Source organism: Bos grunniens, chromosome 10 (genome assembly GCF_055505025.1).
Source record: "Bos grunniens cultivar Pamir isolate PY7600 chromosome 10, Bosgru_T2T1.0, whole genome shotgun sequence".
Classification (NCBI taxonomy): Eukaryota; Metazoa; Chordata; class Mammalia; order Artiodactyla; family Bovidae; genus Bos; species Bos grunniens.
Genome location: NC_141174.1, coordinates 68,690,285 through 68,712,772, shown reverse-complemented (window position 1 = coordinate 68,712,772; position 22,488 = coordinate 68,690,285). Strand labels below are relative to the sequence as shown.

The window sequence follows — 22,488 nt, the reverse complement described above, 5'->3', positions numbered from 1 at the left end:
GGTCGCACAGAGTTGGACATGACTGAAGTGATGTAGCAGTAGCAGCATGGTCATTTAATGCAATCCATGGTCATTCTCAGAGAAGGCAATGGCACCCCACTCCAGTACTCTTGCCTGGAAAATCCCATGGACAGAGGAGCCTGGTGGGCTGCAGTCCATGGGGTCGCTAAGAGTCGGACATGACTGAGCAACTTCCCTTTCGCTTTTCACTTATGCATTGGAGAAGGAAATGGCAACCCACTCCAGTGTTCTTGCCTGGAGAATCCCAGGGATGGGGGAGCCTGGTGGGCTGCCGTCTATGGGGTCGCACAGAGTCGGACACGACTGCAGCACCCCTTATGGTCATTCTAAAGTGGTAGATATAAACACTCTTGGAAGAAGCTCACATTATTAGGGTTATGTACTTTATTGGCAAGTCTGGGGCTCATATCAGTCAGGAGATAGTTTAGGTGACAGATATCGATGCCTGAGGTCAGTCTAGTGTCTCATGGTTTGTCAAATCATAAGCTTTATTACAATAAATCTTTGGAAAAAAGGTTTAAGGATACACACATAAACACACACACATACACACATATACATCACATACATCTTGTTCAGTTCAGTTCAGTCCAGTCACTCAGTCGTGTCCGACTCATTACGACCCCATGAATCGCAGCACGCCAGGCATCTTGTAGGTATCCACTAAAGAAAAGCAGACCAAAGCTAGTGAAATTAATCCATCGTCATCCTGTTGGCAGGCCCTCCTTGCTACAGAAGCTGTGACTTTTCCTCAGCTGGCCTGCCAATGGGTTTAAGCCCCAGGAGATCTATGACTGCACCATGATTCATTGACTCTACAGAAGCCAAACTGGCTCCTTCGTCTCCGTCCTGAGGCTTCAGTTCAGGATCCTGGCCTCACTTCCATCTTTGCAGAGACAAAAGGGTAACAATAAGCATGAGGAGTCAGATAAAAACACCAAGCTTTTAACATTACCATTGAACATAAACGAAGACTCATTAAGAATTTCAATATTTGAACTAAAGATTTGGAAAAAAATTTGGCAGGAGAAGGCACATGAGCAAAGAAGGTTTCCAAATAGAGGCTATAGGGTTTATTTTAATGAGACCTCAATGATCTTCAGGAAATTTAATAGGAAACTTTATTCTAATTGGCTTAATTGAGCTGTGTTTTGAGAAGTTCCTGAAACTGAGAATTAATAAAATAAAAGGAAAATGAAATCTGCTCAAAACTTTGGAACTTATGAAATTCTTTTTCTAGGTACAGGAAAATAATTGTTTGGAATAGTATGTAACAAGAGTTTGAGGAATCTTTTTTGTTCTGATATGTTCCTTTATAAGGCATCCTGCTTATTCCCAGGAGAAGAGGCTGGTGAACTTCTCTACTGTAGACATTAAAAGCTTTTACTTACTATGAAAAATAAGAAGCTGTCTCTTTTCTATGAAGAGCTTATCAGGGATGTAGACCTATAGAAATGAAGAAGCAAAAGGAAAAAAAATGTGAATGTTAGTGAAGGTCAAACAAAGGATGGAAAGGAGGGTTGTAGGTAATTTTACATAAAGTCTATTTACCAATGATTAGTTTTCCAAATAACAATTTTACTTGGTTTACTTTTAACTATTTCATTGTAACTATTTAGGTATATTTTACCTTATTGACATTTAAAGAATATTGTTCTGGTCTCTGTTCCCAGATCTATGTTATTGAATACTGAAGGGTGGAGGGAGGGGGCAAATTGAGTGGCATACAAAGTTATGCTAATAAGCATAAAGTTTTGAACATCAATAACTTATTAATATTTTTTCATTAATTTATTCAGTTTTAAAGGGGAATATATTAATAAGAAATTTTCATATTTAAGAACATGATTTCCAGAAATATATTATTACTGAGTATATTAAACATATTCTTAAATATTAAAATATTTAAATATGTTCTTACTAATAGTATATTAAAAAGCAGAGACATTACTTTGCAAATAAAGGTCTGTCTAGTCAAAGTTATAGTTTTTCCAGTGGTCATGTATGGATGTGAGAGTTGGACTATATAGAAAGCTGAGTGCCTAAGAATTGATGCTTTTGAATTACAGTGTTGAAGAAGACTCTTGAGAGTCCCTTGGACTGCAAGGAGATCAAACCACTCAACCGTAAAGGAAATCAGTCCTGAATATTCATTGGAAGGACTGATGTTGGAGCTGAAACTCCAATACTTTGGCCACCTGATGCAAAGAACTGACTCATTAGAAAAGACTCTGATGCTGGGAAAGATCGAAGGCAGAGTGACTGAAATGAACTTATTCTTACTGAATATATCATAGGTATATACCTGCTAAATAAATCTAGATCCAAGTGAACCATGATGCACTTGAGTAGGAAATGGCAACCCACTCCAGTATTCTTGCCTGGAAAATCCCATGGAGAGCAGAGTTTGGCAGGCTACAGTCCCTGGGGTCGCAAAGAGTTGGACAACGACTGAGCACGCACATGCATGCTAGAACCATGATACAAATTAGGCCATCCAGAGTTCTTCGTTGGAAACAGCTGAAAGTCAACAGCTCAAGAGCTATGGACTTCAGAGAATAGATTTATGAATGACAAAAACTGTCTTTCTTCTCTGTCTATAGACTAAAGCAGAACCAGATTAGGCAGAAATGGATGAGGTATTGCCATTCAAGCTGTTGTAGAAGAATAACCATAGACTGAGAGGCTTATAAATAATGGAAATTGACTCCTCACAGTTTTGGAGGCTGGGAAGTGCAAGATTAAGGTGCCAGAAGATTCAGTATCTGGTGGGAACCTGTTTCCTGGTTCATAGACAACCATCTTTTTACTGTGCACTCACATGGCAGAAAGGCAAGAGAGGGCTCTTGATCCTCTTTTATAAGGGGCTAATTTCATTCATGAGGACTCTGCCTGCTTGACCTAATTTTGGCCTAAAGATCCCATTTCCAAATGGTCTCACACTGGGGGGTAGGTCTTAGCATAAGAATTTGTGGGGGGATATTAACAATTAGCCCAAAGCAGATATGGAAAGAAACATGGTCTTGAAGAGGATGAATTTGAGACCCTGGTGCCAATTCAGTTCAGTTCAGTGTTTAGTCATGTCTGACTCTTTGTGACCCCATGGACTGCAGTACGCCAGGCTTCCCTGTCCATTACCAGCTCCCAGAGTTTGCACAAACTCATGTCCATAGAGTCGGTGATGCCATCCAACCATCTCATCCTCTGTCATTCCCTTCTCCTCCTGCCTTCAATCTTTCCCAGAATCAGGGTCTTGTCCAATGAGTTAGTTCTTCACATCAGGTGGCCAAAATTTTGGAGTTTCAGCTCCAACATCAGTCTTTCCAATGAATATTCAGGACTGATTTCCTTTAGGACTGACTGGTTTTACCTCCTTGTAGTCCAAGGGACACTTAGTCTTCTCCAACACCACAGTAGTTAGTCTATAATTTAATTCTTTGAGTTGACCAGAACTCTGTGAGATCTAAAATTTTACTCTACTTGCAAGCTAACAATTTGGCCTACTGTAGTCTCATGGATGCTAAGTAGACATGAAACTCTTGGTTCAGAGACAAAGGACTGTTATCACTCACAAGAGTAGCCAGCATATCAGCATTTTCTTGTGCTCATTCTTCAAGTCCCAATTCCCATTTGGTGATGTCAAGAGGACAAAATAGCACATGCCCACACAATGAGTTGCACTACAGAAGAGAAACCCTGAGCTTAGGGAACTCAGATCTTTTATAGTCGGGCAGTAAGCCTCCTTGCTCTTTGTTCCAGAGTGAGACACTAGCTCTTCATATACAGACATTCTTGAAAAAGTCTAGCAAAAAAATGATCATAGCCTCTGCTTATAAGATATATCTGAGAGAGCAATGAAAAACTGTTGCCCATCAGAACCAACCCTGTATACTTTCAGCTCCATGAGTTTATACATCTACCGTAAGCTGGCTACACTGTGTTTATGTTTCTAACACACAGTGTGACAGTAGGGATCCCCCTTTTTAGTGGTTCCTCCCACTCTGGTGTGAAATCAGAGTGATACAGGTTTATTATAAATATTGGAACATAATTTTCAAATGAAAATTATTGGAAAGTATAAAAGAAAATAATCCATTTAGAACTGTATGTGGGAGATTACCAGGATCTAAGTTTGTGGTCTGTTTTCATTTCACAGCAGTTGACTAGACTCTTCATATTTCTTTGCTTCATGGGGTGAAAAAACACAGAACATATTTTGGGTCATATAAAGTAATTTAAGAGGTATCAACTGTAGTTCTCAACTGACTTGGGGTATTGTAGTTAAGAAACTATGAAATTGGTATTGGGCTTTGCTAGCATCCTCTGTTCTCTCCTTCTAATGGACCCCCATTTCTTATGTGTTCTTATTCACAAGACCTTGCTCTAAGTTAACTGCTAATTGTTACCTATATAATGATCTGAGACGTTGTTCCAGGGAAAAACCCTTATATTGTAATATAAAATTCTGTAGGAATGTAAAGCCTTTAGGAAGGTATTAAGAAGAAGCGCTAATGGTAGAACTCAAGGCATCCTAAGAGATATCAGGTAGCTAATTAAAGATTAGAGAAAGCAGCTAAGAATCATCTAAATCATACCATTTCAGATAGCTCTTTTAAGGCCAACAGAAATGGTTTATCCTTAGGGGAAATAGGTCTTACTTCTGTTCCTGGTGGACTATTTAAGTCTCTGATCTATGTCTATATTTCAAGAACCTAACACAGTGTCTGGCAAATAGAAGATGTTTAATAAACACTGTTTAATAAATGAAAATAAGCCTCTAAAGGCAAACATACCAAAAATAAAGTGGTAGTCAGCTCATTGAAGTCATGTGCTTTCTTATCCAACTTCTCAGGAAACTGAACAAATACACACAGGCAACAACTCACAAATAATCAAGATAATCAAGCTTGAATTAAAGTTCATGCAAACCGTCATCTAAACTTTGGCTAGAGAATTTACTTAAGGGAGATTTTCTCACTCCCAGTTGAATTTCCTAGCAATAAACAAGAGTCCTTATCCCTTCATTTGTGTGTGTATGTGTGCATGCTGCATTTGCAGCAGCAGGGTAAGGTAGGGGGAGTGGAGAGGACATCCAACCACCTCCGTGGCTTCTCCCCTTTAAGGACAGCTGTTTTCTCCATCAGCGGCTGGTGGCAGACTTCTCCATATCCATTTGCCGTGGAAGGGCGAGCGGCTGGAATGTCAAGCTCAGACTTAGTCTGAGAAAATAAACTCCCATCCAAGGACAAATGTGAGGTTCCTAGTCCTTAACTGCCCTGGAAACATCATTTCACCCTGTGTTTGCCTTCCTGTTTAGAAATGTGGAACATCGTATATGTCAAACTGTTGCTTATTGTGGACTTTTCCCTCCTCTTCCCTGCCTAGACTAAGCATACCAGGTTGAAGAGAGAGAGAGCTACGGGTAATCTCAGGATTATTCTATAAAGCCCTGTAGATAATTCACAAAAGTGTGATTTTATCTCTATTGTGGATAAGTGTCAGTGTTCTCATTGTTAGGAAATGAAATTACAAGTCCAAAAGAGATAGGTTGGAAAGAACCCTGTGGTATTGGATTGAAATTGGAGTTACTAGTATAAACCCATAATTTTATATATAGAAATAGATATACATGGATTTCTAGCTATGTCTGCTGAGAGGACATAGCAGCAAAAACAACAAGCATACCTAATGCTCATATTTTGTTTTCTAATAACCAATCTTCACTAAAAGGTGCAAGGTCCTTGAAAAATGTTTGATTCCAGGCTTGTGGCATGGAAAGTATAACACGAACCTGGAACACTGTATTGTGTCAAAAAGAAGTACTTAAAGAATGATGGACCCACATCAGGAGGATCTAGGGTCCACCTTGCAGGGGCTCCCACTGGCCAAATCTGGGACAGTTGTAGCACCAATGTGAATGAGAAAGAGAAAGAAGGAATGGCGACTGAGGGAGGAGGGTCAGAGGGAGGGGGAAAGAGAAAGAGAGAGAAATTAAAGTAAATGTGGCAAAATGTTAACATTTGGGAAATTTGGTAGATGAGTATATGAGAATTTTGGGTATTACTTTTGCAATTTTCCTGTAATTCTGAAATGATTTCAAAAGAAAAACAGTTGTAGGAGGAGATAAACAAAATTAGCGAAATATTGATAATTGTTGAGTGGGATGTTAGATACTGGGAAGTCATTGTACTATCTCCTCTATGGTTATGTATGACTGAATCATTTCTATTGTAAAAAGTGAAAAAAATAATGAAAACACCCACGTGATTTTAATTTAAGGTGGCCGCTCCTGTTTCCAGTCCCACTGTTCAGGAGTTTGGTATCCAGGCCCTTGTGCATGACCCATGTAGGAACATCAACCTATTTTCTCTTTTCTAGTCTCAAGGTTTCCTACCCACCGTGGTCCACTCTCCCCACTACCAACCAGAAGAGTAGTCTTTCTGAAATTTGTCTTTTAATATTTTATCCCCCATCTAACTCACAAATCTTTCACTCCCTTCCCAAGCCAAGAGGAGAAACTCCAAGCTTTCATTTCTAAGATCTCAAGGTCCTCTATACAATTATGTCCAGACCTACTTCTACAATCTTATCTTCCAAGTTTGTCACATGAATAGTCTTCATTAAACACAGTTTTCCTTATCCTGTCCCTAGGGCTCTTAGGATGTTCTTATCTCTATATGGCAGGTCTGAAAATATGTTAATAACCTTCTTTAAATAAGAAAAAAAAAGCTTTACCATCTTTTCAGATGACTGATGGGAATAAATGGGGTTAGGGTTGCTCCAAAGGGATGAGCTATGACCATTCCCCACCAAGACTGGTTATTTCTTTTGTGGAATTCTAGTCTGGGAATGGGCTCATTGAGGCTGCTAGAGTTCTGGACAAAGGGTGGACTAGGTTTGCTGGAGGGTGTGTTTATTTTCTCATCATGCATTTTTTAGAGTCTAAGTCATGCACTGGTCTATAGTGAGTCTGCAGGGAAGTTTCACTAATTTCAAAACAACCCATCTATTCTTCCTCTATTCCCTTGGTCTTTACTCAACATTTGTCTGGTCTTCCCAACTCTCTTCCAAGACTCTTAGATATATTCTTTCATTGGATGGATTGAATATTGTAGCACATAAATCTGAGGACTACTCTTTGTCTTCCCTTTATCTCATACCCTGTTATACATTCTTTCTATCTTCAGCAGTAACCTGAATGATAGAGAAGTTTATAATTGATACAAAACTTCTATTATATTGATTTGCATATGTCTCAGAGCAAAGGCTAATAAAGATAGATATTTAACTATTTACTGACTGATCTCCAGAAACCAGATAATTTATTCATAAATGTTCCTATCACATTTCCCTACTCAAGAGAAATTGAAGACCTTGAAAGCAAGTAAGTGAAGGGAAACAGAACCCTGAATATGGTCCCTCTTATCTCTCCACATATCGGACAAGTTCTAAACGCCTGAACATCATGCTTTTTCAGCATCTTAATATTTTCATTGTATGCTAATTCCAAGTACCTTTACATTTCATTTATGGTTGAGCTACTTTTAATGTGGATTCTGTAACTCTGGATGACCCCAAACTCCTTCACTTTCCACTCCATGATACGTTTTGTAAAGCATACCCAATTGATAACTGGTCAGCCTCTTTGCACACTTAATCTATCACTCATAGTGCAGTCATCTTTTAACAGCTCCTTGGAAGTCTTTTAAACTCTTTAATAATCATGTGTTTTGGATCCTTAGGGAGCACTTATCCTATCATAAGAATAGATGGTCTTTCTTGGTTCATTCTGGCCTCTGATACTTCATCATCTTAGAATGCCTTAATAATAATAACCAGCATTTATATATGTGCAGCATGTACAAGACCCTATTCTAAATGCTTGCCCTGCATGAATGCGTTTAAGTCCATTTAAATTTTCTAGTCTTTCATCTGACTAATGTCTGAGATAAACCTCCTCAGAAATATTTTGGGCAGTCCTACCATATTCATTTGCCAGAAATTCTAGCACAAGCTAGAATTGGAAATATAATGAGCCAAGTCCGTGGTTTTTGGTATGGCAGACTTTGGCGATTAAAAAAAGAAAAAAAATTAAAGAAATGCTATTTCTATTATAAAAACAATATTTTCTAAAGTTCCAAAGAGAAAAACAATTATGACACTCCCAACATATTTTGGTGGTTGGAAAGTAGAAAATGGCTTTTAAAAAATGGGCAAAATACATCTTGCAACCATATTACCAGTGGCTTTAAATGGAAAGAATGACAGGCCAACTTGAGTACAGGGCTAGCATTTCATCTCGAGAACTTTTTCAATTCTGTGGTCTCAAAACAGCTCCAGAAAAAGCATTCTCAGAACATGGTCTAATACTAAATAAATACTACACATTTTATGGTTTCAAATCTAGAGCCCAGGGAACACAATATTAAGCAATGGCAGAAGTCTTGCGGGCTGGGAGCTCTGGATTCACTAACTCTAAGCATGTCAAGTCATAGCTCCCAATGCCCACCATTAAAAGACAAGATTAACTGAATGCAGTCATCTTAGAACTGCTCTCCTGTAGCTTCTCCAGCCTCTGATGTTTCTCAATCAATGAAGCCTTTGCCTTGTTTTCTCCCCGGACTTCTAAGAGTCCACATTATCAGGGATCTTCCTCCTTTCTAACAACTCTGAGCCTGTATCTACTTGCTCCACTTCCTCCGCATCCCCAAGAATTGAGCTGAGACCTCTATTTTCATAACACACACTTAAGTTCCAAGCAAGCATGGAAAACGTCATTCACAATTTCTACTATCCCCTCTATGCAAATGACTTTAAAATCATTATTCCAACCCCCAATTCTCTTATGAGTGCTAATCCTACTACCTAACAGAGGACCTTTTCTCTTGGATTTCCTGCTACCACTCTACATCATAATTAATAGGGGTACATCTTTCACCATGAACCAGGAATTCTGCTAAACACTTCCTTTCCTCTCTCATTACTGCTTTCATATCTATGAATGGGTGCTTTGGCTACAAACTATTTTTCTTTCAAATATGAGAAAATTTTAAAAATATCTAAACATTTACTTTAAATATTTACCCTTTTCCACACATTACTTTTGACCCTAAAAATTCTTCGAACATTGTCACTGATCATAAATCTGAAATAAATATTAACTCATTCACCTGAATTCAGTGGTATGAATTCTTCAAGCACTGGTGATGGGCTCTCTGTTGCTGTCTCCCAGAGAGTGGGAATTCTAGAACTGGTTAAAAATAAGGGGGAACTTTGTCCCCAGAAGTGTGGAAGCAAAGGAGGTGGCATGTAGGAAACTGGAACTTTCTAGGGGTGGGGTTATAGTATTATGGGGAAATGGGAGAGTTCTACAGCACTGGTTTCTCCAGGAATCATGAGGATGAGATGGTCCTGGCTGGAAGTGTTCATTTCCTTGAGGGCAACCAGGGTTAGCAGAGCCAGTGGCCTCTCAGGCTGAGTCTAGTAATCAGGACATGAAATCTTGTCCTGGAACTGTCCTGTTCACCTTGGCCAGCCGTCTACCTCCCTTAGGTGGTTGTGAAATCCCTGGTCCTTGCCGCAGTTTCCTCCATGTTTCAGGAAGCTCATCTATCTGCTAATTCTGTGGTTTCTCACCTAGATACGAGCACCCAGGCAACCCCTTCCCAGCTCCATTCAGCTTGCCATGTGTCTTCATTTTCCCTTACACTCAACAGGACACTCTCAACCTCATTAACCAAAACCATTTCCTTCTTAACCTCATCCTCCCCTCCCTTCTAAATTATTTTATGTACTAGAGTCAGATGAATTTCCTTTGTTCATTTCAATTTCCATCCCCAAAGTCTTCAGACGCTTCCCATTCAGATAAAGCACAGGGACTTTCTTGGTGGTGCCTGGAAGTTAAGACTCTGCACTTCCACTGCAGAGGGTGTGGCTTCAATCCCTGATTGGGAAACTGAGATCCCACAAGCTTTATGATGTGCTCCTGCCCCCCCCAAAAATACAACAACAACAACCAAAAAAACAAAACCTAAAGAAACAACAATAACAAAGAAGTTAAAGCTCAGATTCTTAGTCTGGCATCATTTGGAATCTTCTCTAAACTACTCTCTTTACATTTTTTTAAGTGAAAATAGTTGCTAAGTTGTGTCTGACTCTTTGTGCCCCCATGGGCTGCAGACCACCAGGCTCCTCTGTCCATGGACTTCTCAAGGCAAGAATGCTGGAATGGGTAACCATTCCCTTCTCCAGGGGATCTTCCTGACCCAGGGATCAAACCCAGCTCTCCTGCATTTGCCCACCTTTGTTTCAGTCACACTGGGGATCTTGTTGCTCTTAGATATGCAATTTTTCCCCTTCTCTACCAGTACCTACTTTGGGTACCAGCGGAATGAAGCAATGTCCATGAAAATATCCAGTCTTCCCTTCCATATTGAGCCCTGTTACTTGGACAATGCCCTTGAACCCTCACCCCATGGAGTAAAGGTGAACTTCAGTTATTCAATAAGCCTTTAAGATGGCCATCTTGTTTGCACAATCATATTGGGTCTCCAATCTCTGCTCATGGGAGAGTTGACAACTACTGAAACAGCTCTCCATGCTTCCTCTGTGCCTTTGTAACTGGTCTTAGCAGTAATCTATAGCATCCAATTCTGTGTCCATCCAAAGATGTGTCCATCATGAGTAAGGGAACAATCATTTCCTTCAGGCTTGAGTTTCCCCCACATTTGGTAACTTTTTCCCCCTATATTAAAAGTTCTTATTTGCTTTGTTTTTTTTTTCAGACAGTTTGTAGGATTTTTTGATGCACACCCAATGGTTATTAGATATCCTTCTAACTGTAGGCCATTTCTATCCCCTGATCCTACTTCCTTAGTTGCTGGTAACACAGATGAGTCAAGCCCTATCCTAAATCCTGGCTGTCTAGCACTGGCCTCATCACTGCTACTGTCTTCTTTACATGAACTTTCATTCAAGTATGTTTCCAAAAGCAGTTATTTCCCTTAAAATAGATACAGGGACCAAATAAGGAGAACAGATCACTAAATACTTTGCTCACAATGATGAACTTCTCCCTTCTGTGGTTCATGATGAATTCCAAGACCTGACTATCTGATAAGTGTTTAGAGAAAAACCATGTACTGTTATTTTTATTCATAGTAAATAGATGCCCCAAGGCTGGTCAAGGATTATGAAGGCCTCTGTCGGAAGCTCTGCTAGATTTAGCTTAAGGGGACCAATTTTCTTTCACCTCTAGTCCCACAGAAATGTCTCTCAGTCTCTCTAAAGAACACTGTTTAGACACTAGGAATTGTAGGCAAAGCTGTGAGTTCACAGGGTACCAAAACTGGAAGGAATAATAAAGTTTACCTTTCCATGTATGATATCATTCAGTTGTCTATTTCAACTTTTATGACTCATATTTCAAAGAAGAGAAACTGAGGCTCAGAATACCAGTTCTGTGCACATATATATCTGCCCAGGAACTGGACTTTTGCTTTTATTCTCTCCTTTGAATCTAGTTATTCTATCACGATCAGAGATGAAGAAATTAAGAAATTAGGTAAGACTTCCCCATGGAAACAACTCTAGTGAGTGAAAGAGCCCAGATTTGGATCTGTTCTCTTTCTTAGCAGTTCCTTGAAAGCCCTTAGCCCAGGACTGACTGTTTAGGATTATGAAACTAGTTTCGTTTTCTCCAATCAAGACAGACTGTAAGATGTGGCACCCCCTGAACAAACCCATGGGGTCTGGAGGGGTAGGGACTCTGCCTGACCTCAGCCTTGGTTCCACCCCTCAGTGCTAGTGAGTGGCAGGGCTAGGGACTGTCACTTGGTCTCTCCTTCCAAATCCAGGGTTCTCCCCATCAAAAGGGCCAACCACATCTGTTATTCCAAACTTCAAAACATACCTAAAGAGTGACACAAATGTAAATGTCTGAGGCACTTTTCAAGTCTCTCCTGATACCTTTCTGGTCTTGAATCTACAAATAGTTGGTTGGTTAAGCTGTCAAATCCCAGCTACACAGTGGCAGGCTGTAGGCTGTTTATTCTATCACCGGCTCATGCCTCATTTACTCAGCTCCTATGTATCACTGACATCATTTAGGGCAGAGTGGGAAAGAGAGGCTCTTACTTGACTCTGTTCTTTTCACATGAGTTTTTCCCCAGCATATCCTTGTTTGAATCAGGCAGCAAGTAGGATAGGAGATGTGAGCCCTAGAGGAAAGAAAGCGTCATTCAGTCTCCACAGCAACATTGCTAGGGAGCCAAGATGTTTCCAGTTACTCTTGATAATTCTTTTTATCAGATATCAATCTAATTCTCATTCTCTCCAAGTCACAAGTGCTGCCAATTCCTCCCCAGATCAGTATACAACTACGAAAGATTGACAGTAGCTTTTTTTTAAATATAAATTTATTTATTTTAATTGGAGGCTAATTACTTTACAATATTGTATTGGTTTCGCCATACATCAACACGAATCCTCCATGGGTGTACACGTGTTCCCCATCCTGAACCCCCTTCCCACTGCCCTCCCCGTACCATCCCTCTGGGTTGTCCCAGTGCACCAGCCCCAAGCATCCCATATCATGCATCGAACCTGGACTGGTGATTTGTTTCATATATGCTATTATACATATTTCAATGCCATTCTCCCAAATCATCCCACCCTCTCCCTCTCCCACAGAGTCCAAAAGACTGTTCTATACATCTGTGTCTCTTTTGCTGTCTTGCATACAGGGTTATTGTTACCATCTTTCTAAATTCCATATATATGCATTACTATACTGTATTGGTGTTTTTCTTTCTGGCTTACTTCACTCTGTATAATAGGCTCCAGTTTCATCCACCCACCTCATTAGAACTGATTCAAATGTATTCTTTTTAATGGCTGAGTAATACTCCATTGTGTATAAGTAACACAGCTTTCTTATCCATTCATCTGCTGATGTACATCTAGGTTGCTTCCATGTCCTGGCTATTATAAACAGCTCTGCGATGAACACTGGGGTACACGTATCTCTTTCAATTCTGGTTTCCTCCATGTGTATGCCCAGTAGTGGGATTGCTGGGTCATAAGGCAGTCCTATTTCCAGTTTTTAAAGGAATCTCCACACTGTTTTCCATAGTGGCTGTACTAGTTTGCATTCCCATCAACAGTGTAAGAGCGGTCCCTTTTCTCGTCACCTTCTCCAGCATTTATTGCTTGTAGACTTTTGGATCGCAGCCATTCTGACTGGCATGAAATGGTACCTCATTGTGATTTTGATTTGCATTTCTCTGATAATGAGTGATGTTGAGCATCTTTTCATGTATTTGTTAGCCATTTGTATATCTTCTTTGGAGAAATGTCTGTTTAGTTCTTTGGCCCATTTTTTGATTGAGTGGTTTATTTTTCTGGAATTGAGCTGTAGGAGTTGCTTGTATATTTTTGAGATTAATTCTTTGTCAATTGCTTCATTTGCTATTATTTTCTCCCATTCTGAAGGCTGTCTTTTCACTTTGCCTATAGTTTCCTTTGTCGTGCAGAAGCTTTTAATTTTAATTAGGTCCCATTTGTTTATTTTTTCTTTTATTTCCACTATTCTGGGAGGTGGGTCATAGAGGATCCTGCTGTGATTTATGTCAGAGAGTGTTTTGCCTATGTTTTCCTCTAGGAGTTTTATAGTTTCTGGTCTTGTGTTTAGATCTTTAATCCATTTTGAGTTTATTTTTGTGTGTGGTGTTAGAAAGTATTCTAGTTTCATTCTTTTACAAGTGGTTGACCAGTTTTCCCAGCACCGCTTTTAAAGAGATTGTCTTTTCTCCATCGTATATTCTTGCCTCCTTTGTCAAAGATAAGGTGTCCATAGGTGCGTGGATTTATCTCTGGGTTTTCTATTTTGTTCCATTGATCTATATTTCTGTCTTTGTGCCAGTACCATACTGTCTTGATGACTGTGGCTTTGTAGTAGAGCCTGAAGTCAGGCAGGTTGGTTCCTCCAGTTCCATTCTTCTTTCTCAAGATTGCTTTGGCTATGTGAGGTTTTTTGTATTTCCATACAAATTGTGAAATTATTTGTTCTAGCTCTGTGAAAAATACTGTTGGTAGCTTGATAGGGATTGCATTGAATCTATAGATTGCTTTGGGGATTATACTCAGTTTCACTATATTGATTCTTCCGATCCACAAACATGGTATATTTCTCCATCTATTAGTGTCCTCTTTGATTTCTTTCACCAGTGTTTTATAGTTTTCTATATATAGGTCTTTAGTTTCTCTAGGTAGATATATTCCTAAGTCTTTTATTCTTTTCGTTGCAATGGTGAATGGAATTATTTCCTTTATTTCTCTATTTTCTCATTATTAGTGTATAGGAATGCAAGGGATTTCTACCCCACTCCAGTACTCTTGCCTGGAAAATCCCATGGACTGAGGCGCCTGGTAGGCTGCAGTCCATGGGGTCGCTAGGAGTGGAACACGATTGAGCGACTTCACTTTCACTTTTCACTTTCACGCATTGGAGAAGGAAATGGCAACCCACTCCAGTGTTCTTACCTGGAGAATCCCAGGGACGGGGGAGCCTGGTGGGCTGCTGTCTCTGGGGTCGAACAGAGTCGGACACGACTGAAGCAACTTAGCAGCAGTAGCAGCAGCAGCAGTAATTTTCTAGTGGAGTCTTTAGGGTTTTCTATGTAGAGGATCATGCCATCTGCAAACAATGAGAGTTTACTGCTTCTTTTCCTATTTGGATTCCTTTTATTTCTTTTTCTGCTCTGATTGCTGTGGCCAAAAATTCCAAAACTATGTTGAATAACAGTGGTGAGAGTGGGCACCCTTGTCTTGTTCCTGACTTTAGGGGAAATGCTTTCAATTTTTCACCATTGAAGATCATGTTTGCTGTGGGTTTGTCATATATAGCTTTTGTTATGTTGAGGTCAGTTCAATTCAGTTCAGTTGCTCAGTGGTGTCCAACTCTTCGAGACCCCATGAATCACAGCACTCCAGGCCTCCCTGTCCATCACCAACTCCCGGAGTTCACTCAAACTCATGTCCATCGAGTCAGTGATGCCATCCAGCCATCTCATCCTCTGTGGTCGCCTTCTCCTCCTGCCCCCAATCCCTCCCAGCATCAGAGTCTTTTCCAATGAGTCAACTCTTCACATGAGGTGGCCAAAGTACTAGAGTTTCAGCTTTAGCATCATTCCCTCCAAAGAAATCCCAGGACTGATCTCCTTCAGAATGGACTGGTTGGATCTCCTTGCAGTCCAAGGGACTCTCAAGAGTCTTCTCCAACACCACAGTTCAAAAGCATCAATTCTTTGGCGCTCAGCCTTCTTCACAGTCCAACTCTCATATCCATACATGACCACAGGAAAAACCATAGCCTTGACTAGACGAACCTTTGTTGGTAAAGTAATGTCTCTGCTTTTGAATATGCTATCTAAGTTGGTCATAACTTTCCTTCCAAGGAATAAGTGTCTTGTAATTTCATGGCTTCAGTCACCATCTTTAGTGATTTTGGAGCACAGGAAAATAAAGTCTGACACTGTTTCCACTGTTTTCCCATCTATTTCCCATGAAGTGATGGGACCAGATGCCATGATCTTCGTTTTCTGAATGTTAAGCTTTAAGCCAACTGTTCCACTCTTCACTTTTACTTTCATCAAGAGGCTTTTTAGTTCCTCTTCACTTTCTGCCATAAGGGTGGTGTCCTCTGAATAGCTGAGGTTATTGATATTTCTCCCGGCAATCTTGATTCCAGCTTGTGTTTCTTCCAGTCCAGTGTTTCTCATGATGTACTCTGCATAGAAGTTAAATAAGCAGGGTGACAACATACAGCCTTGATGTACTCCTTTTCCTATTTGGAACCAGTCTGTTGTTCCATGTCCAGTTCTAACTGTTGCTTCCTGACCTGCATACAGATTTCTCAAGAGGCATGTCAGGTGGTCTGGTATTCCCATCTCTTTCAGAATTTTCCAGTTTATTGTGATCCACACAGTCAAAGGCTTTGGCATAGTCAGTAAAGCAGAAATAGATGTTTTTCTGGAATGCTCTTGCTTTTTCCATGATCCATTGGATGTTGGCAATTTGATCTCTGGTTCCTCTGCCTTTTCTAAAATCAGCTTGAACATCAGGAAGTTCACGGTTCATGTATTGCTGAAGCCTGGCTTGGAGAATTTTGAGCATTACTTTACTAGCATATGTTCCTTCTATTCCTGCTTTCTGGAGAGTATTTATCATAAATGGATGTTGAATTTTGTCAAAGGTTTTCTCTGCATCTATTGAGATAATCATATGGCTTTTATTTTTCAATTTGTTAATGTGCTGTATTACATTGATTGATTTGTGGATATTGAAGAATCCTTGCACCCCTGGGATAAAGCCCACTTGGTCATGGTGTATGATCTTTTTAATGTGTTGTTAGATTCTGATTGCTAGAATTTTGTTAGGGATTTTTGCATCTATGTTCATCAGTGATATTGGCCTGTAGTTTTCTTTTTTTGGTGGTATCTTTTTCAGGTTTTGGTATTAGGGTGATGGTGGCCTCATAGAATGAGTTTGGCCGTTTACCTTCCTCTGCAATTTTCTGGAAGAGTTTGAGTAGGATAGGTGTTAGCTCTTCTCTAAATTTTTGGTAGAATTCAGCTGTGAAGCCGTCTGGACCTGGGCTTTTGTTTGCTGGAAGATTTCTGATAAAGTTTCAATTTCTGTGCTTGTTATGGGTCTGTTAAGATTTTCTATTTCTTCCTGGTTCAGTTTTGGAAAGTTGTACTTTTCTAAGAATTTGTCCATTTTTCCACGTTGTCCATTTTATTGGCATATAATTGTTGATAGTAGTCTCTTATGATCCTTTGTATTTCTGTGTTGTCTGTTGTGATCTCTCCATTTTCATTTCTAATTTTATTGATTTGATTTTTCTCCCTTTGTTTCTTGATGAGTCTGGCTAATGGTTTGTCAATTTTATTTATCCTTTCAAAGAACCAGCTTTTGGCTTTGTTGATTTTTGCTATAGTCTCTTTTGTTTCTTTTGCATTTATTTCTGCCCTAATTTTTAAGATTTCTTTCCTTCTACTAATCCTGGGGTTCTGCATTTCTTCCTTTTCTAGTTGCTTTAGGTGTAGAGTTAGGTTATTTATTTGACTTTTTCTTGTTTCTTGAGGTATGCCTGTATTGCTATGAACTTTCCCCTTAGCACTGCTTTTACAGTGTCCCACAGGTTTTGGGTTGTTGTGTTTTCATTTTCACTCATTTCTATTCGTATTTTGATTTCTTTTTTGATTTCTTCTGTGATTTGTTGGTTATTCAGCAGCATGTTGTTCAGCCTCCATATTTTGGAATTTTTAATAGTTTTTCTCTTATAATTGAGATCTAATCTTACTGCATTGTGGTCAGAAAAGATGCTTGGAATGATTTCAATTTTTTTGAATTTACCAAGGCTAGATTTATGGCCTAGGATGTGATCTATCCTGGAGAAGGTTCCATGTGCTCTTGAGAAAAAGGTGAAATTCATTGTTTTGGTGTGAAATGTCCTATAGATATCAATTAGGTCTAAGTGGTCTATTGTATCATTTAAAGTTTGTCTTTCCTTGTTAATTTTCTGTTTAGTTGATCTATCCATTGGTGTGAGTGGGGTAGTAAAGTCTCCCACTATTATTGTGTTATTGTTATTTCCCCTTTCATACTTGTTAGCATTTGTCTTATATATTGTGGTGCTCCTACGTTGGGTGCATAATTGTTATATCTTCTTCTTGGATTGATCCTTTGATCATTATGCAGTGTCTTTCTTTGTCTCTTTTCACAGCTTTTGTTTTAAAGTCTATTTTATCTGATATGAGTATTGCTACTCCTGCTTTCTTTTGGTCTCTATTTGCATGGAATATCTTTTTCCAGCCCTTAACTTTAAGTCTGTATGTGTCCCTTGTTTTGAGGTTAGTGTCTTGTAGACAACATATATAGGGGGTCTTGTTTTTGTATCCATTCAGCCAGTCTTTGTCTTTTGGTTGGGGCATTCAACCCATTTACATTTAAGGTAATTATTGATAAGTATGATCCTGTTGCCATTTACTTTATTGTTTTGGGTTCAAGTTTATACACCCTTTTTTTTCCCTATCTAGAGAAGATCCTTTAGCATTTGTTGGAGAGCTGGTTTGGTGGTGCTGAATTCTCTCAGCTTTTGCTTGTCTGTAAAGCAGTGGTCATGTATGGATGTGAGAGTTGGACTGTGAAGAAGGCTGAACGCCGAAGACTTCATGCTTTTGAACTGTGGTGTTGGAAAAGACTCTTGAGAGTCCCTTGGACTGCAAGGAGATCCAACCAGTCCATTATGAAGGAGATCAGTCTTGGGATTTCTTTGGAAGGCATGATGCTTAAGCTGAAACTCCAGTACTTTGGCCACCTCATGTGAAGAGTTGACTCATTGGAAAAGACTTTTATGCTGGGAGGGATTGGGGGCAGGAGGAGAAGGGGACGACAGAGGATGGGATGGCTGGACAGCATCACTGATTCAATGGACATGAGTTTGAGTGAACTCCGGGAGTTGGTAATGGACAGGGAGGCCTGGCGTGCTGCGATTCATGGGGTCGCAAAGAGTCGGACATGACTGAACGACTGAGCTGAACTGAACTGAACTGAAATCTTTTGACTTCTTCATATTTGAAAGAGATCCTTGCTGGGTACAGTAATCTGGGCTGTAGGTTATTTTCTTTCATCACTTTAAGTTTGTCCTGCTATTCCCTCCTGGCCTGAAGAGTTTCTATCGAAAGATCATCTGTTATCCTTATGGGAATCCCCTTGTGTGTTATTTGTTGTTTTTCCCTTGCTCCTTTTAATATTTGTTCTTTGTGTTTGATCTTTGTTAATTCGATTATATGTGTCTTGGGTTTTTCACCTTGGGTTTATCCTGTTTGGGACTCTCTGGGTTTTTTGGACTTGGGTGATTATTTCCTTCCCCATTTTAGGGAAATTTTCAACTATTATCTCCTCAAGTATTTTCTCATAGTCTTTTTTTTTTTTTTTGTCTTCTTCTTCTAGGACTCCTATGATTCGAATGCTGAGACATTTAACATTGTCCCAGAGGTCTCTGAGATTGTCCTCATTTCTTTTAATTTGTTTTTCTTTTTTCCTCTCTGATTCATTTATTTCTACCATTCTATCTTCTACCTCACTAATCCTATCTTCTGCCTCCATTATCCTATTATTTATTCCCTCCAGAGTGTTTTTGATCTCATTTATTGCATTATTCATTATATATTGACTCTTTTTTACTTCTTCTAGGTCCTTGTTAAACCTTTCTTGCATCTTCTCAATCCTTGTCTCCAGGCTATTTATCTGTGATTCCATTTTGATTTCAAGATTTTGGATCATTTTCACTATCATTATTCCAAATTCTTTATCAGGTAGATTCCCTATCTCTTCCTCTTTTGTTCAGTTTGGTGGGCGTTTATCCTGTCCCTTTACCTGCTGGGTATTCCTCTGTCTCTTCATCTTTGTTTACATTGCTGTGTTTGGGGTGGCCCTTCTGTATTCTGGCAGTTTGTGGAGTTCTCTTTATTGTGGAGTTTTCTAGCTGTGGGTGGGGTTGTATGGGTGGCTTGTCAAGGTTTCCTGGTTAGGGAAGCATGTGTCAGTATTCTAGTGGGTAGAACTGGGTTTCTTCTCTCTGGAGTACAATGAAGTGTCCAGTAATGAGTTATGAGATGTCAGTGTGTTTGGAGTGACTTTGGGGAGCCTGTATATTGGAGCTCAGGGCTGTGTTCCTGCGCTGCTGGGGAATTTGCATGGTATGTCTTGCTCTGGAACTTGCTGGCCCTTGGGTGGTGCTTGGTTTCAGTGTAGGTATGGAGGCATTTGATGATCTCCTGTTGATTAATATTCCCTGGAGTCAGGAGTTCTCTGGTGTTCTCAGGATTTGGACTTAAGCCTCCTGCTTCTGGTTTTCAGTCTTATTTTTACAGTAGACTCAAGACTTCTCCATCTATACAGCACTATTGATAAAACATCTCCTTTCGAAGACAATGGGCTGCTTTTCTGGGTGCCTGATGTCCTCTGCCAGCATTCAGAAGTTGTTTTGTGGAATTTACTCAGGGTTTAAATGTTCTTTTGATGAATTTGTGGGGGAGAAAGTGGTCTCCCCATCCTATTCCTCCAACAGCAGCTTTATCAGCATTTCTATTAAATACCAGTGACTCGAGAGTCAGACAGGTTGGGTTCAAATCCTTGATCCACCACTTACTCACTGATTGTCCTTAAGACTTAAATTACCTCCCTTCCAAGGAGAGACAGGACCTACCTAAAAGAGGGGTGAGAATGAAATATGTAGCAAATGTAGATTCTAACAGGCTCCAGACAAGTCTTGGCAATAAGTAGGGCTTCACATGTTGTTCCTTCCACACCCCATCTTTCTTCCTGTCCGAGAGCATTTGCACAGTAATCATAATCTTAAGGGGCAAAAGGAAAGCTCTGATGATTGAGTTTTGAGCATCACTTATTAGTCAAGGAAGATATGGGGGAGCAGGCTCCATACTCCCACAGTCACATGATGTAGATGATTACTTCACTCACAGGTGAGACCAGGTGTGAGAGCCAGGGTGTGACTGTCAGTGCTGAACCAGGCAGCCTGTGTCTTGTTCCTCATGGGTGGATTGTGAGACCATGATGATGAAAAGAAAGAGCCAGGCCAACCTCTCTCCTCAGGTCCTCATAGTGACACAAGGATCCTATGAGACCCCAATAACTCAGACAGCTAAGAGACAAGCAATTTTTAGATACCCTGTCTGGTATATGTGTATCTCTGGTTGACCATATAATAAACACAGTGGTCTCACTCTCCCAGGCAGAGTTGTGAGCAGAAACAGGCAATCAGAACTCATAGTGAGTCACAGGGCATTTGACTTGTTTCTGCTTTTGGCTTTTATGAACTGAAGGAAAAGAAGTTTTATTCTTTTCCATTACAATAATGACTCTGTGAATTCTCTTTTAGAAGTTTCATTTGAAGTCTGGGGCACTTCCTGCATGATGAAGATGCAGATATGTTATGCTTGGTTTTCTAAAATAAACCCAGAATAGGATTAGTAGGTCACTAATTCTCAGGAGGTGATGCTCTGGCAGGTCAATAACTTGGAGAGAGAAGCAGGCATCATCAAATAGATATTTTATGAATTTAACAAGCCACAAAGAAATCATGGGGAGAAAGGGAGGGAGAGATTGAAGATAAGTTCAAGTTAGTGTGTGGAATAAGTCAACAAAGAGAATGAGAGCAGCTTCAATAAAGTGCAGTGCTGAGTTAGAGGGACTGGTAATTTCTTATTAATTACAATTCTCAACACAGACATTCTATTCCAGTTACCTATTTGCGAGTGTTTTTTGAGGTGATGCAGATGAGACAGCAAGAGAAAAAGCTGGAGAGGCAAATGATCTTGAATTCCTTAAACAATTTCTTCTTCCAGCTGTCAGACTTGCCCTCTGGTAGAGGCCCACACTCTTGTCTGTGGAGTGTGCTTCTCTCTGAATCTGAATAAATCCACTTCTTAACTATCACTTTGTCTCTTACTGAATTCTTCCCTGAGCTCCATTAGATCCTGAAACCAGGGGACAGAGGTTCCATCTCTGGTCAAGGAACTAATATCCTACATGCCATGGGGCAACTAAGCTGGCATGCCAACTAGAGAAACCTGCATATTACGACAAAGACCCAGAAAACCCTGCACCCCCATCCAAAAGGAAGCTTTCCAAAGATGTGCTCCATAAAAACTCAGGGAGTAAACCAAAGGAAAAAATCAGCTAGCAAAATCCACCATAAGAAGGAGTGAAGGAAATTCCTAGGATGATGTAAAGCAGAATCCCAGGATGACAACCAAGCATCAAGATGGGCTAGCAACCAACCTATCCAAATTGGAGCAAGTCAGAAGAGATTTCCTCCAGAAACAGACCTGCTGATATAAAAGACAAACTGCTGCTGCTGCTGCTGCTGCTGCTAAGTCGCTTCAGTCGTGTCCGACTCTGTGCGACCCCATAGACGGCAGCCCACCAGGCTCCCCCGTCCCTGGGATTCTCCAGGCAAGAACACTGGAGTGGGTTGCCATTTCCTTCTCCAATGCATGAAAGCGAAAAGTGAAAGTGAAGTTGCTCAGTCGTAAAAGACAAACTAGTAGTTACCAAAGGGGAGATGGCAGTTGGGAGGGGCAAATTAGAAGTGAGGGATTAAGAGGTACAAACTACTATGTCTAAAATGAATGCCCAACAAAGATATATTGTATAGCACTGGGAAGTATAGCCATTTTATTGTAATAACTTCTAATGGAGTGCGATCTGTAAAACTACCAAATCACTAGGCTGTACAGAAGAAACTAATAAAATACTGTAAATCAGCTATAAAAAACAATGTATTCTTCCTATGAGAAAAGGAGGACAAGGAGAAGTACTGCTTCCTCTTCTAACTGTAGGTAAGTTTCATCTCATTCCTTATGTGTGCGTGTTCATAGT

The 22,488-nt window shown here is 40.0% G+C and overlaps 1 protein-coding gene across 3 annotated transcripts in view; it reads right to left on the bottom strand.

Moving 5' to 3' along the window:
* Positions 1 to 421: 421 nt before the first annotated feature.
* Positions 422 to 22,488, bottom strand: part of LOC147364777 (uncharacterized) — a 559,335-nt gene continuing 537,268 nt past the window's right edge. Inside the window, exons 4-6 of one of the 3 annotated variants that reach the window (XM_086321974.1) lie at positions 12,157 to 12,239; positions 1,413 to 1,467; positions 422 to 684 (exon numbers count right to left, since the gene is read on the bottom strand). In XM_086321974.1, coding sequence (XP_086178100.1) covers positions 1,454 to 1,467; positions 12,157 to 12,239 — 97 coding nt within the window. In that variant the 3' untranslated portion in view covers positions 422 to 684; positions 1,413 to 1,453. The remainder of the gene's footprint in view (positions 685 to 1,412; positions 1,468 to 12,156; positions 12,240 to 22,488) is intronic. The other 2 variants (XR_015134968.1, XR_015134960.1) reach the window with 2 other exon arrangements.